This window comes from Castor canadensis, chromosome 6 (assembly GCF_047511655.1).
Source record: "Castor canadensis chromosome 6, mCasCan1.hap1v2, whole genome shotgun sequence".
Lineage (NCBI taxonomy): Eukaryota > Metazoa > Chordata > Mammalia > Rodentia > Castoridae > Castor > Castor canadensis.
Genome location: NC_133391.1, coordinates 78,059,486 through 78,076,317, shown reverse-complemented (window position 1 = coordinate 78,076,317; position 16,832 = coordinate 78,059,486). Strand labels below are relative to the sequence as shown.

General features: G+C 37.3%; 1 protein-coding gene across 1 annotated transcript; it reads left to right on the top strand.

Moving 5' to 3' along the window:
• The first annotated feature begins 9,957 nt into the window (after positions 1-9,957).
• LOC109702596 (protocadherin beta-4-like) lies at positions 9,958-16,047 on the top strand. Its single transcript, XM_020187894.2, is given in 3 exon segments — positions 9,958-12,753; positions 12,756-14,576; positions 14,579-16,047. Coding segments are annotated over 3 exon segments (2,346 nt in total). The 5' UTR covers positions 9,958-12,278; the 3' UTR covers positions 14,629-16,047.
• The last annotated feature ends 785 nt before the right edge of the window (positions 16,048-16,832 follow it).

The following is a 16,832-nucleotide window of genomic DNA, read 5'->3' as shown; positions in this document are numbered from 1 at the left end:
TAAGATTTCTCTTCTGAAATAGTGGCTGCTGTGTTTTTTTTTAATTATTAAAGAAAATGGCATGGGGCTCTTGTGACAAAGCGGAAATGACTTGTTCCTTCTAAGACAATCTCTTCCTCATTAAGCTACATGCCAAAAATTACTCCTCTAGTAACAGAGGCCAGAGATTAGTACCATTTTTGTCACCAGAGTGAAGCCCTACATGAATAAATATAGCACAATATGACCACACTATATTCTGTCATTGTCAACAATTCCCTGACCCAACATTTACATACCTTGTTAGTCCACAATGAAAGCACTTCTGATCTATGCATGGATAGTGCTAAAAGTAGACACGTCATAGGGACTAACACCTAAGGCCTTTTCCCAATTCTGCCATGGGAGATATACCTCAACCTTCTCTTGGCATCCAAAGGAACTCATATGCTTTGATGTCACTGTTTTTTGAGACTCTTGAATACTGTGAGCTCTAAAACTGCATGGGGCTTCCTGGAGTTGAGCAGTAAGGCTCTGCTGCATGAGGCTATCCTGGTAGGTCCTGAGCTGACCATGTTAGAAAAAGGTGGTAACTTGGATGGCAACCTGGGCTAGTATTCATGACTATTTTATCTTTGACTTAAGACCTCAGAGAACTGGAAGTTTAAAATATGGTCACACAACCTGGAAATATGGAACATGGAATCTAGACTCTTAAGTGACATTTACCACCAGGCACATTCTGGTGCTGTTTTAAGAATAACTGCAAGTCACCTCTACTTACCATGGTTTTGTACCACTAGTCTAGAATTTCTCACAGCTTCCTTTCCATGCACAGAAACATCCAAAGAAAGATCCTCAAGCCAACAAGATCTCCATCCTCTTGGTCACTGATTTGACTCAGCCTTCCTGTTTCAATTCTCTGCTGTTGTTCAATGCTGTTCAGATGTGGAGGCTGACTAGAGAAATTTCAGTGAACACTTGCTCATGAGAAGTACTCTTTCTGTGCATTTTGGGAATATGAACATGGCTGGGATTTGGTTCCAAATCTATTAGTGTTAGAATTTCTTACCAGAATTTCAGGAACAAATGTGTTCAGATTTATGGTCAATTCTTTTAAAATAATATTGGCTGCCCTTGAAAAATTATTTCAGGAGAAACTTAACTTATTAAATAATTTGAGATTTGTTTTTTAAAAATCCTGAAATTATATTCACTAAATAGTATCAGTTTGAGTATTTTTCAACTTAAATTTCATTCCCTCTAGGGAAATGAATTTCTTCAACCTGAATGTCTCTTTCTATTGCATTTAAATTATGTCAGTGGCAATGCTGAAGTTTGCTACCCATACTTGTTATTATGAAGAATGTATCTAGTATATTTTACTGAAATTTTTAAAATGGAAAAGAATATGTTCTGGTTATTACTAACAATGGTAGAGACAAGACTTCTGCAAAAAATCTTTGCTCCATAAAGGCAGGGAGAAAATAAAATGGTCAGAATCAGCTTTTTCAGAACACTGTACTTTATCAAAAGGATTGCATCCTTATAAACTAAATTTATTGAAGAAAGAAGGGAAGACTTATCTCAAAAACAGTGATTTCATGATGCTTTTTTGTTGTTGTTTTGTTTTCCTTTTTCTTTTATTATTCATATGTGCATACAAGGCTTGGTTCATTTCTCCCCCCTGCCCCCACCCCCTCCCTTACCACCCACTCCACCCCCTCCCTCCCCGCCCCTCAATACCCAGCAGAAACTATTTTGCCCTTATTTCTAATTTTGTTGTAGAGAGAGTATAAGCAATAACAGGAAGGGACAAGGGTTTTTGCTGGTTGAGATAAGGATAGCTATACAGGGCATTGACTCACATTGATTTCCTGTGCATGGGTGTTACCTTCTAGGTTAATTCTTTTTGATCTAACCTTTTCTCTAGTACCTGTTCCCCTTTTCCTATTGGCCTCAGTTGCTTTTAAGGTATCTGCTTTAGTTTCTCTGCGTTAACAGCAACAATTGCTACCTAATTTTTTAGGTGCTTTAACCTGCCTTATTCCCATCCCCATATCTCTACCTTCATAGGACCTAACAGTTTACAATCATAGTGAAAACCAGCAGCTTGGCAGCCACCAGAAGAGACAGAACAGATCTCACTCATGGAGAATGGTTATTGACTGATGTGATTGGTGGCTCACTGTTGGACTCCACTTGCATGTCATCTTTATTTGACCTGAATCAGAGCTTGCCTAGCACCAAAAGCCTTTTTCTGGGGCATTTGTTGAAAATATTTAGAGGCAATTGTTTAATTTCATAACTGCTGGAGTGTCAGATAACATTTTGGAGGCAAAAATAGGCTGACCAAAACAATTTACATAGAAAATCTAAGGAATGAGATATAAATAAAAACTTTGAAAAGCTCTGATATACTGGGCACAAAAAAGTCCACATACATGTGTAACATCCTGTGTATGCCTACTGCAAAATGCATGCTAATGAGAGATTTCTGAGGACTAAGATTGGAAAAGTAGAATCTAACTTCCAGCATTGCCACATCATATTACTTAAAATACCTAATTCTTGACTGCTGGCCCACACCTGTAATTCCAGCACTTGAGACATGGAGGTAGAGGATCATGAATTCAAACCCAGCCTGGGATACAAAGTAATACCTTGTCTCAAAAAAAATAAATAAAATATCAAGTTCTCAATAAATTATGAAATATTCAACTAAAATATGACTCAAACATAGTAATAAAGCAACCCACAGAAACTGTCCCTGAGTACAGTATACTATAGATTGGGAATTAAACTAGTACAGCCATTATGGAAAATTATATGGAGGTTCCTACAAAAGCTAAAGTAGAATTAGCATGTGATCCACCAATTCCACTTCTGGGTATAAAGCTAAAGGATTTAAAATTAGTATTAGTTCATTGCAGCATTCTTCACAATAGCCAAGTTATGGAATCAACCTAAGTGACCATCAGTTGGATGAACTAATTTCTAAAAGGTGTGGTGTATATATACTTAGAATGCTCCTTATTTTTAGAAAAGAAGGTACTCCTACCATTTGCAAGAACATGAGTGAAACTAGAGGACATTATGCTAGTGATATAAGCCAGGTACGTGAAGATAAATACCACATTTTTCTCACTTATAGGTAGTCTCTAAAACAGTCAAACAAATAGAATCAAAGAATAGAATGTGGTTACAGGAGGCCAGAGAGTAAGAGAAATGGAGAGATGGCCAAAAGGTACAAAGTTTTGGCTAGACAGGAGGCATAAGTGATCATTTGAAAGGGCTTACCATGTAAATTAACTTGATTCAATTTTTTCACATTGTATACATATGTCATGTCATTACTTTGGATGCCATAAATATATAATTTGTCAGTGTACAATAAAGTAAAAAAGAAATTTGAAAGCTCTCCATGAATCCTCAGTCATTAAACTTGCTAGACAATGACTATTTTCTTAGTTTAAAATTAATAAAATGTTACATTTTGTAATAAACATTTCCATTATTCAATTTTTATAGGGAAGGGCTTATGAAATTGAATTATAGTGGAGAAAACTCAGTAAGACATAAAAATTATCTAATTAAAATGTGATTCAATATATAAATCTTTGTCTATGCATGGTATTTTCTCAGTTTAAAAGTAGTGAAGGGGCTGGAGGTGTTGCTCCAATATTAGAGCACCTGCTTTGCAAGTGTGAAGCCCTGTGTTCAAACTCTGGTCCCAACCAAAAAAAAGTAGTGAAGAGGTTTTTTTTACTTGTTTGGTAAACAAGTCTTAGCTCTCTAGAAATGTTAATGACTGGTGGGAGCTGAGTAGAAGACAGCTCTACAGATAGACAATGACTGTTTTCCTTTAGTCTGTTACTAAAGGAAGGTAACAGAATGATGCATCACCTAATTTACTATGTAAATAGACAGAATTAAAAACAGAACAAAATAGAAATTATAGAGTTGAAAAAAATAACTGAAAGGAAAAATGCAAGAAAGGGCTGAGTGTGGCAAAGCATGTGCTCATCATGAACAAGGCTCTGGGTTCAATCCTACACACACACACACACACACACACACACACACACTCACACGCACATACACACACACATTCACACACACATATGCACACGCACTCACACATACACACTCACACACACTCATACACACACATACACTCACACACATTAAAGGATCTCAACAGTAGATTTGAGCAGGAAGAGTAAAAGCTCAGAACTTAAAGACAGATCAATTGGGATTATCCAATCTAAGAACAAAAGAGGTAAAAAATGAAGAAAATGAACAGTCTCAGGGATCCATGACACAGGATCAAGCATACTAACATACACAAACTTGGAGTCTCAGAAGAAGAAGGAGAGAAAAGAACAGAAAGATGGTTGAAGACATAATCACTGAAAACTTCCCACATTTGGTGAAAAACCTTAACCTGCACATCCAAGAAACCCACTGATAATTAAAGAGATCCATACCTTGACACATCATGACCAAACTTGAAAGACAAAGATGAGAAGATAATCTCAAAAACAGGAGAAAAATGACTCATCACATACAAGGGATCCCAATATATTTAATAATTGGTTTCTCACATAAATCAGGGAGGACAAAAGCACTGAGGTGACACATTCTAAGTGCTAAGACTGTCGACCAAGAATTCTATTTCCATTAAAATGAATGAGAAATTAACACATTATCAGATAAACAAAAACTGGTTGAATCCATTATTAGCAAAACTGGCCTATGAAAAATACCAAGCACAGTCATTTGGGCTGAAATAAACTGACATTAAAGAATAGCTTTTATCCACATGGAGAAATAAAAGTATCAAAAAGGTACGTGGATGTATATATAAAAGTTAGTATAAATGTATCTTATTAGTAACTTTTCATTTAAAAGACAAATTTTCATTAAAAAAATAATTATAAGCATGTTCACAGTGCAAAAAGGAGGCAAAAGGAGCTTAGCTATGTAGAAATAGATTTCTATGTACTATTTTTTTGGTACTATGGGGTTTGAACTCAGTGCCTCAGGCTTGCAGGGCAGGCCGGCTACTGTTTGCCTCTTTTCAATGTACTACTGAAAATAACTTGGTGTTATTTTTCTCTGGACTCATAAAAGTGAAGATGTTAATTTTAATAACTAGAGAAAGCATTAAAATAATCCCTTCAAAAAATAAAATAAACTGGGCACTAGTGGCTCACACCAATCATCTTAGGTACTCAGGAGGCAGGGATCAGGAGGCAGGGATAAAAGATAACAATTTGAAGCCAGCCCCAGATCCTTTCTCACAAAAGCCCATCACCAAAAAGGGCTAGAGGGGTGGATCAAGCAGTAATAGCGCCTTTGTTGCAATTGTGAAGCCCTGAATTCAAACCCTAGTACTGCTAAAAAAAAAATAAAAAGGTAAAATAAATGGAAAGGACATTAACTTAACATCTATTTAATACAAAGGACAGTAATAGAGGACTAGAGGGACAAGAAATAAGATATTAAATACAGCAAATGACAGACATACATCTGTCTCATGAGTAAGTATATTAAATGTGAATAATTATATTAAATTGACTACATACTCAATTTAAAAGAAGAATTGATTAGCAAAATGGATTTATAAAAATAATCCCATATATGATGTCTGTAAGAGATACAGCTTAATTCAAAGACATAAATATATTTAAAGTTAAGGAATAAAAAAGACACCAAGAAGTCAATAACAGAAGAGAGCTATGGAATGGTTATATTAATATCAGACAACATAAAATATTTAAAATTTTTAATATTTTAAAAATATTTTAAAATAAAAATTTTAAATTACTAAAAATAGAATTAAAGAGGGATATTTTAGATGATGAAAGTGCCAATCCATTTGGAAGATATAAGAATTACAAATATATTTGCACCTAAAAATAGGGCCCTCAAAACAACTGGAAAAAAATCTAACACAAATAGATAATTCCATGGCAATAGCTGAAAAGTTTGATTCTACCACTTTCAATAACATGTATAATGACTAAATAAAATTTCACCAAGAAAAAAGAAATGCTTGAATAATACCACAAGCCAGCTAGCAGAACACTCTACTCAAAAACAATAAGAAGACATTCTTCTCAAGTGTACAAGGAATGTTCTCCATGATGCATCACATTGTTGAGTAATAAAAAAAACTCAAAAAATTTTAAAGGATCAAAATTGTGCAAAGTATATTCTCCAATTGTAATGGAATGAAATTAGAAGCAGGAGAAAATTTAGGGAATTCACAAATAGGTGAAAATCAACACATTTCTAAACAGCCATTGACTCAAAGAAGAAATTACAAGGGACATTGTAAAATACTCTGAAATGAATGAAATGAAAACACAACATACAAAAACCTATGGCATGTAATAAATGCTGAGCTTAGAGCTGAAAATACCTACATTTAAAAAACAAAGATCTCAAATCAATACTTCAAATGCTTGCTTTAAGAAACTACAAACCAAAGGAAAGGAGAGTACACTAAAACCAAACAAGCAAAAGGAAATGAGAAGGTTAGAGTAGAAATAAGTGAAGCAAAATATAAAAACAATAGTGACAATCAATTGAAACAAAAGTTGGAGACTTGACAATCAATTGAATCAAAAGATATTGGCAATCCTTTAGCTAGACTAAACCAGGAAAAAAAACCACAAAAGGCCAGGCATTGGTGACTGACACTGTAATCTTTCCTCCGGAGATCAGAGGATTGCAGTTTGAGGCCAGCTGGGGTGAAAAGTTTGGGAGACCCTCTCTTAAAAACACAAAACACAAAAAAGGACTGTGGAGTGGCTCAAGTAGCAGAACACCTGCCTAGCAAGCATAAGGCCCTGTGTTGTGTTCAAACCCCAGTACCACAAAAAAAGGATCAAATTAGCAAAATAAGGAATAAAAGAGGGAACACTACAATCAACCATACAGATTTTTAAAATGTGGTTATCAGAGAACACTATGAACAATTTTAAGCCAACAATAAGGAAGAAATAGAACATGTGAATTGATTTTCAAGACATCGAGTGGGTAAGCAAAACCTTTCCACAAAGAAAAGCCCAGGACCAGATGATTTCCCTAAAGAATTCTGCCAGTCATTTACAGAAGAATTAGCACCAATACTCGACAAATTCATTAAAAAATGGAAGTTAGGGACCATTACTCAACTCATTATATGAGTCTAGAATTACCTTGTTGACAAAACCAGACTAATATAATGCAAGGAAACAAAACCACATCAATTTTCCTTATAAATACAGATGCAAAATTTCTCAACCAAATATTATTATACTGACTCCAGTAACCTATAAAAAATTACATATTATGGTCAAGAAGACATGCCATGTTGGTTCAACAACAGAAACAAGTGCAATACATCTTATCAGCAAAATAAAGACCAAAACTACGTAAATCATTTCAATAAATGCTGAAAAGCATTTAACAAAATCCAACACCTTCTCAAGATAAAAACGCTCAATAAATTAGGAATAATATGAGAAGTCCTTGACTTGATAAAAGGCAATTCTACAGCTTCACAGCTAATTAGTAGTGAAAGACTGAAAGCTTCTCCCTCAGATCAGGAACAAAACAAGGATGTTTGCCTTCATTTCTTCTATTTAGTATTGTACTGGATGTTTCAGCATAGCTATTAGCAAAGAAAAAGAGTAAAATTATTCATATTGGAAAATGAAAGTAGAACTATCTACATGTTTAGATGGCACAACCATGCATGTACATGCATATACAAAATCCTAAGGCATCCAAAATTAGAACTAATAAAATTTGATAGGTTCAGTAAGATTGCAGGACACAAGATCAATATTGAAAAATCAATTTTATTTCTAAACACTAGGATTGAACAAACCAAAAATGAAGTGAAGAAAAAAATTCCACTTATCAGCTCCAAAAGGAGTAAAACACATAAAAATGAATTTAATAAAAAAGTAGACTTTTACTCTTAACACTAGAAAACATTATTGAAAGAAATTTTAAAAAGACTCAAGTAGAAAGCATTCATGAATGAGAAGACCTAATGCTGCACAAATGGTTGTATACTCAAATTGGTCTACAGATTCAATGCAAATGCTATCAAAATCCCAGTTTGCTTTTTTTTTGCAGAAACTGGCAAACTGACTCTAAAATTCATATGAGAATACAAAGATCTCTGAATAGACAAAAGAATCTTGAAAAAGAACAAAAATGAAGAAGTCACACTTCCTGATTTTAGAAGCACTTGAAATTAGATAATTGAATATTTAATGCATTAAACATATACATACTATCTTTTTACTTACTATATACCAGAAGGAACTACTAGAAATTGTCTTAGATTTCATCACAGATTTCTCATGTCACACTGTATTTAAGAATCTCCTTCCTGCCCTTGCATTTCAGTGAGTATGAGTTTTACAAATATCATACAAGTTGCAATTTGGAGGGTTAGCCAATAGTAAATTTTAGTTTTCTTTTACCAATGAGCACTGTTTGTGTTGTAGTATTTCACCATATGATCAGATGAATTTAGTCTGTCAGAACATTCCAAAAGAGAATTCCTTCTGTGAGAAGTTATTATGAATTCCAGAAACCATTAATATTAACTACTTAATAACTGTATCTTTAACATTTCAAAATGTTAATATCTTAACATTTTGAAATATTATATTGTAAAAATCATTTTTAAAACTAATAACCACTTGCTAAAATCTAATACCTAGGGCTGAGAGAATATCTCAGTGGTAGAGAGCTTTCAGACATGAGGGGCTGGGCTTGACACCCAGTACACACAAACAAAAAGAACTCCAATATTTATATCATGTATTTCTCTTTCAATAATTAATATGTAACGTCTCTCTACTTTCTCCCCACAAGTTAAGAGCAAAACATTCCTTAAGTAATCATGAAAATTAAAAATACTCTCTGGTTTAAAAACAGGTAATTCAAAAGTTAAAAGCATGCATTTCATATTTTGAACTCTAGGAGTACTTGTATTCAAATTTCTTTTAAAAGATTTTTATCTTTTCTTAAATGATGCTTAAAGTTCTTGCTTCTATATTCCCAGTGATGAGTTAAAGGTGCTGCTTAATATTCTAGTGTCATTCTATTCTATCTCTCCTTGTATATTAAAAATGGAAAAATACTTAAAATTTCATGCCTCAGGTCTGGAAACCAATTATGTAAATTGTCATAATAATCCTTCAGAATGGATAATACACCTTACCTGACTGGGATGTCATAGTTTTTAGCTGATCTCTCTTTATATCATTAATTCCTGTTTTCTGCAGTTATAATGGATTTTTTTCCTGATAACTTTCACAATTTGGGAGAAAAATCCATGACATATTATACCAGGCCATCCTTCTAAGCCACCCTCGTTATTATAACATTAAACTTTTATTTGAATTTAATAGCATTTTAAAAGATATACACATAGATTTTTTTCTCCAGTATTTAAGGCTACAAGTAATTTATCATACATATGGATAACTTATTATATATATGTCATTATTATTTTTATCTAATTAATGATCTCAACAAAACCCTGAGTACTTATTTTCTTTCCATTTTCTAACTTGGATATGCATCTCTCTTTGCTGGGAGAGAAAACACTTTAAAGTTCTAATAATGATGGAAAACTTTAATACAAATATATCTCACCTATTACATCTATGTTCCCAAGTCAAGGCTGAAGTTTGTGTTTACTGTGAATTATCCAAACTATTGTTCACTTCTCTACTTCCACTTAGACATACAAGAGAATGCATTCCAAAGTTACAATGTAACCTTTCAAATCCTGGAGCACATGGTGCATGACTTTGGGCAGGTTATTGAAATCTCTATGCCCTAATTTCTTCATCTATAAAATGTGCCAACATCATAGGACTCTTGAGGAAATGAGTTAATACAATAGGTAAAATGCTTAGAATAATACCTGCATGTAATGCTAACATTTAGATTTCATTTGCTTTCTGAATTGCAAAAAAGGAACTTGAAAGAACGCACTCTCAGCATTCTTGCTTCCTCCACATTTAGGAATAAGAAAGCAAAACATAGTTTGAATTTTCTTCTGAAACTCTTTAGTTTAAATCTAAGTAGAACCTAGCTACTATATTAGGAACAATTTTCTCTTTGTTTTGCCCTGGAGATTTGTTTTCCATTTATGTCAAAAAATAATATTCTTAAGCCTTGTGTCCTGGTGAACTCCTGTAATTCCAGCACTAGGGAGGCCAAGGCAGGAGAATTGGGATTTCAAGGCCAGCCTGGACTACATAGCAAGACCTCCATCTCAAAAACAACAGTAACCTTTGTTTTCATTCTTTGCAGCGTATATATTTTCACTTCATTTTATGTTGATATATATTGCATTTTCTCTGATTTGCCTTAAATATGAAAGGAAATACCAAGGTATTATAATTATTACTGTCATTATAATATCTGTTGTAATAACTGATTATCAGACTTGGAGCAGAGGCATAGAGTGCCTGTCTATCAAGTGTGGGGCCCTGAGTTCAAACCCCTTTACCACAAAAGAGGAAAAAGAACTGATTAATTATAATCAAAGTAAATTTATCTGAATAGTGCTTAGCATGTGTTATATTCTCATCTCTCAGAATCTGTACACATCCAGTTGTACTCATGGATGAATTTATGAACTGACAATAATCTGCTCATATAGGTAGGAACATAATTACTCAAGTGGATTTAGTTATTTACATGGTACTCATTGAATGGCTACTGTAGGCCATGCTTTCCAGTATAATTTCAATAATACTTTGTCACGGAATTAGAGATTATTGACATAATTTTAAAATAATTTAACATGAATTATAAGTTAATTAAATTCATCAGATATTAAACGAAATAAGATATTTAAGTGAAGGAAATTCTACATTTAGCTCAATAAACAGTACTCCATCAAATATACCAAGCGTAACCAGTAAACTGGTTAACTGTGTTTCCATGGTACAAGTGCTTTCTTACTGTGTCAGAGTAATCTCAACAGCCACACACTGTGCTGGAATCCAGATATTTTATACACAAGTCTCTCTCCTTCACCTTGTAGAGTAGACAAAGCCCTAAGGCACTGTTTGCTCTCTTAGGGTTAGATAATGCAAAGGAAAAAGAGTTCTTTGAAATTTCACTGCGAAGCATGTGAGGCGATTGAAATATCCACATATGATTGAAATGTCCTTTGTGCTCATGATATTGGAAATCAGTGATTCTTGTTATTCCCCAAATCAGCTGGTCAGGGAATTTAATAGTTCCAATACAAAGGGAGAATGTGGGAACAGGCAAATTCATTATAAAATATACTTTACACCTATCTAACTAAATAAGCACAGCTTAAATAAAGTCTTTATCTTAAAATTCTGTGACTTCTACGTACCTGATTCTGTCTTGATATAATCTTACCTTTATTATTCAAAACAGGAACGATCATATCCTACCATTCACGAGCCTCTATTTCCTTATCTTGTAAAAACTCTGTTCGTTTTCACTCCAGTTCTAAGAGTGTGATTCTAATTCTTTTCCCTTAGTTTTAGATTTAATGTGGTTCCACACTGTAAATGACCTAATACGAAACAGGGTATCTCTTTATTCAACTGTATTACTATTTGTATACTAGTTGGAACAATAGCTCCTATTCCTTGAAAAATAGTCCCTTTTTAGAATAATGTGGTACAGAATAGGCATCAACGTAAAGTCCTCAGATCTTGGAAATAAACACTTGTAACTACTGTGAAGTAAATTCAAATTGTATAAGAATTTCTCCCTCCTGGTTATTTAATGCAAAGTAGCAATGGAGTTCTTATAAGTTCCACTGATAGGGGTGCGTGGGAACACTGATATAGCTTCTTGCTTTGTACTTATGATTATTCTAGCTCATGGACTCTATTAGAATAATATTATCAATTCTTCAAATTAAGGCAATAACAACGTTTTGGGGGAAAAAAAAAAACTCCATACACTTTTAAATATGAAATTTATATAGAAACTTCCAAAAGGTGTTTTTACTCAATCAAGACGCAGGGTGGCGCTGCAGGCAGAGACTTGTGAATAAACAACCCTAAAAAGCTCCGGTGTTCTTTTGTATTGCAAGACGAAATCAGAACCACAGGCAAAAGGTTTGCAAGGGGTACAGGTTTGGACCACGATATACTAAACGGATGTAAGATTAAAAGCAATTTTGTGACGATTTCAACAAACAAGAAATCAGAATTCCACATCTCAACCCATTCTGAAAAAGCTGAAAAGACTGGATGTAAGCACCGGACTTCAGTATGGAGAAGCTAGAGAGAATTCAACCAAACAGGCAAGTTATAGCCTTAATTTTCATGTTCTTGTGTCCGGTTCAAGCAAAGCCTATTCATTACTTCTTGCCAGAGGAAACAGAGAGTGGCTCCCTTGTGGCTCATCTGAACAAAGACCTGGGCCTGGGAACTGGGGAACTGGCCACCCGGTCAGCACGGGTGGTGTCTGACGATGACAAGCAGCATTTGGTGCTGGATCCTCAGACTGGAGATTTGCTTCTGAGAGAGAAACTAGACCGGGAAGACCTGTGTGGTTCTAAGGATCCGTGTGTACTACATTTCCAAGTGCTCCTGGAAAGGCCAGCGCAATTTTTTCAAGGAGAATTATTGATCCAGGACATAAATGACCATGCTCCAGTGTTCCCGGATAGAGAAGTGCTCCTGAAAATACTGGAAAACAGTCAGCCAGGCACTGTATTTCCAATGAAATTAGCCGAGGATTTGGATGTATCAGCCCTGATTCTCATTTTCACGTTCTCACTCGAAATCACAGTGAGGGCAAGAAATACCCAGACTTGGTACAGGACAAAGCGCTGGATCGAGAGGCACAGGCTGAGTTCAGCTTAACCCTCATGGCTGTAGATGGTGGGTCCCCACCAAGGTCTGGCTCAGTCTTGGTTCAAATCCTGGTCATGGACGTCAATGACAATGCTCCCGAGTTTGTGAACACCCCATATGGGGTGCAGGTCCTGGAGAACAGCCCTGCGGATTCACCAATCCTTAGCGTCTTGGCTAGGGATGCAGATGCTGGGGAATTCGGGACTGTTTCCTATGGCCTGTGGCAAGCATCCGAGGAAATTTAGCAAACTTTCTCCATAAACGAGGTCACTGGAGAAATCCGACTGAAGAAGAAATTGGACTTTGAAAAAATCAAATCTTACCATGTGGACCTTGAGGCCAGGGATGGAGGAGGCCTTTCTGGGAAAGGCACTGTGGTCATAGAGGTGGTGGATGTGAATGACAACGCCCCAGAACTCACCATATCTTCACTCACCAGCGCCATCCCAGAAGATGCTCCTGAGACAGTAGTCTCAATCTTCCGAATTCGAGATAGAGATTCTGGAGACAATGGGAAGATGATTTGCTCCATTCCAGACAACCTTCCCTTCGTTCTAAAACCGACATTCAAGAATTTCTACACCCTGGTGACAGAAAGGCCATTGGACAGAGAGAGCAGATCCCAGTACAACATCACCTTCACGGTTTCAGACATGGGGACTCCCAGGCTGCAAACGGAGCACAGCATAAGCGTGCAGGTGTCCGACGTGAACGACAACGCCCCGGCCTTCACGCACACCTCCTACACCCTGCGGGTGCGCGAGAACAACAGCCCCGGCCTGCACATAGGCAGCGTGAGCGCCACAGACAGGGACGCGGGCACCAACGCCCAGCTCACCTACTCGCTGCTGCCGCCCCTAGAGCCGCACCTGGCCCTCGCCTCGCTCGTGGCCATCGACGCGGACAGCGGGCAGCTGTTCGCCCTGAGGCCGCTGGACTACGAGGCCCTGCAGGCCTTGGAGTTCCGCGTGGGCGCCGCCGACTGCGGCTCGCCCGCGCTCAGCAGCCAGGCGCTCGTGCGCCTGCTGGTGCTGGACGCCAATGACAACTCGCCCTTCGTGCTGTACCCGATGCAGAACGCCTCTGCGCCCTGCACCGAGCTGCTGCCCAGGGCGGCCGAGCCGGGGTACCTGCTCACCAAGGTGGTGGCGGTGGACGGCGACCCGGGTCAGAACGCATGGCTGTCCTACCAGCTGCTCAAGGCCACGGAGCCCGGGCTCTTCAGCGTGTGGCCGCACAATGGCGAGGTGCGCACCGCCAGGCCGCTGAGCGAGCGCGACGCGCCCAAGCACAGGCTGCTGGTGCTGGTCAGGGACAATGGCGAGCCGCCGCTGTCTGCCAGCGTCACGCTGCACGTGCTGCTGGTGGATGGCTTCTCCCAGCCCTACCTGCCGCTGCAGGAAGCGGCGGCCGAGCAGGGACGGGGCGACGCGCTCACCTTGCACCTGGTGGTGGCCTTGGCGTCGGTGTCGTCGCTCTTCCTCTTGTGTGTGCTGGTGTTCGTGGCGGTGCGGCTGCGCAGGAGGAGCAGGCCGTCTTCTCTGTCTGGCTTTGCGGTTCCCCAGGGCCACTTTCCGGGCCACGTGGTGGATTTCAGCGGTGCGGGGACGCTGTCCCACAGCTACCAGTATGAGGTGTGTCTGACTGGAGACTCTGGGACTGGTGAGTTCAAATTCTTGCAACCAATAATCCCCAACCTTTTGGCTCATGACTGAGAATTAAGGAAAACTTCAACTGTAAAAAAACTTCGGTGTTCACATAACCCCTGTGTGGTTTATATGTATCTCTTGTTAATTTTGGCAAAGTTCTTAATGCAATGCCTTTCAAGAAATTCTATTATCTAAATATTCATATCACTGTTTATTGGACTATGCATACTCTCCATAGCACTAAATATGTTCCTTCTTAATTGATATTCAGTGCACTTGACATTTTTATTATAGTGGATATTAAGTATGTATTTCCTCCATATCTGGTCTTCCCTTAGTGAATTACCTTTCCACAAATTTAAACTGTTTGAGTACTAGAAAACATTCTATTTTAATTGACTTTTAATTAATATCTTTTTAATGAAATATTTTGAACTTTTATGAAATTTTGAATTATTTGTGGTAACTCTTCACCATATAGCTTCATTTTTTCAAGATCAGAGTGTTTGAAAATTGTTTTAATTTTGTGTTATTGTTCTGGGTATTAAACTCAGGACCGCTTGCATACTAAGCCTGTATTCTACCACTGCTTCAACCTCGTTGAAATTCCTTGTAGTTACTTTGGATTTTCTGGTTGACTATATTATCAAGTTAAACCCCTAGCATGGCCATAAACATAACATAGCATAATTGTTTCTTCCAAATTGTATTAAAAATCTGCTGCATGAACATATTAATACAGTAAAATTTTGACCCTTTTCCTGTTCTGAGCACTGTGTAAGCTAGAAAGTACCTTAATTCTTTGGTGACTACATATCTAACACATTGTAAATATTCCATAACACTAGTATTAAATTTAAAAAATAATTCTCAGAGCTGGAGGCATGGCTCAAGTGCTGGAGCAGCTTTTTACGAAGTGCAAGTTCTGATTTCAAACCCCAGTACTGCCAAAGCAAACAAAAATAATATTTCTCATTTATAGGCAATAATGAGAAAATCTTATATAGTTTACCCTCTTTTTCACTAACTAAAATTGTTAGGGGAGCTGGAAGTATAGCTCAGTGGTAGAGAATGTGTGCATATCAGACCATGAGTTCATTTCCTAGAACCAAACAAAAGCAAAACAAAAATCAATCCTGTTAAATCACTGTTTGACACAATCCTTTTTAAACAATAATCTGAGATCCTGAAATAATCCTAAAGTCCTCAAAAGAATTTAGGACACTTGAGGACATCATTCTTTCTTTATCCTTTTTCTTTATTAAATAAAAATTGAACTGTTGTATTTGGGGAGTGTGTGTGTGTGTGTGTGTGTGTGCATGTGTGTGGGTGTGTGTTCCTGGGGATCAAACCCAGGGCCTCATGCATTCTAAGCATGTACTTTACCACTGTGCTACACCCCCAGGTCTAAGCATGCATTAATGTGTGTATTTCCTTGGATTTTCCTGAGGAAAAAAAAATTACAAGTTTGAGGCCACCCAGGAAAAAGTTAGCAAGACCTCTAACTCAAAAATAAAATAAAACCAAAAGGACTGGGGTCATAGTTCAAGTGTAGAGTACTTGCTTGTCAAGCATAAGGCTCTGGGTTCAATTACCAGAAAAAAAGTATGTTAAAACTAATGCTTATATTTGGTGAAATTTTTCTTCTAGGTTAGATGGATTATCTGTAAGCAGAAAGCAACCATGAGAACTAGCTAAAGCCAGAAACTCTTTTTAAAGCAACAGAAGGCAGATGATAAGAATGGAATAAACTAAGATTTCTGAGAAGGAAAGTCCTCAGAGATGAGAACTGACTGCTATGGTCAGTTTTGCACCAGAAATTTTCTATGCATGAGAACAAACAACAGGCTCTTGACAGGAGCAGATAATCTCAGAGTAGAGGAGTCAAGTTGAAGGCCATTTCTCCCCCCTCAGGAAAATCCCAGTTTTCCAAAGCTGAAGCAAGAAAAAATAAAAATCTGATAAGTCATATCTATTAAATAAATTAAAGATATAGTTAAAAGTCTTGCCAGGCATGGTGGCAAAAACCTGTAACCCAACTACTTGAGAGGCAGAGGTAGGAGGATGTGGGAAACAGAGTAGGAGAAGCCTATGAGGACATAAGCACAGTTGTACTTGATGTTCTGCAGGCTGAGTTTGGCACAGCCCCAGCCACAGAATAGGGAGAGAATAAGATGCAGAGCAGCTGCTTTTCCTAAGATGTTTATGTCAAATATTCTGTAGGCGGAGATTTGGCACAGCCTCAGCCTCAGAAGACAGTGAGAAGGCAAGATGCTGCTCAGCTGCTTTTTGGAAGTTGTTTATGTTCAGAGAAGCA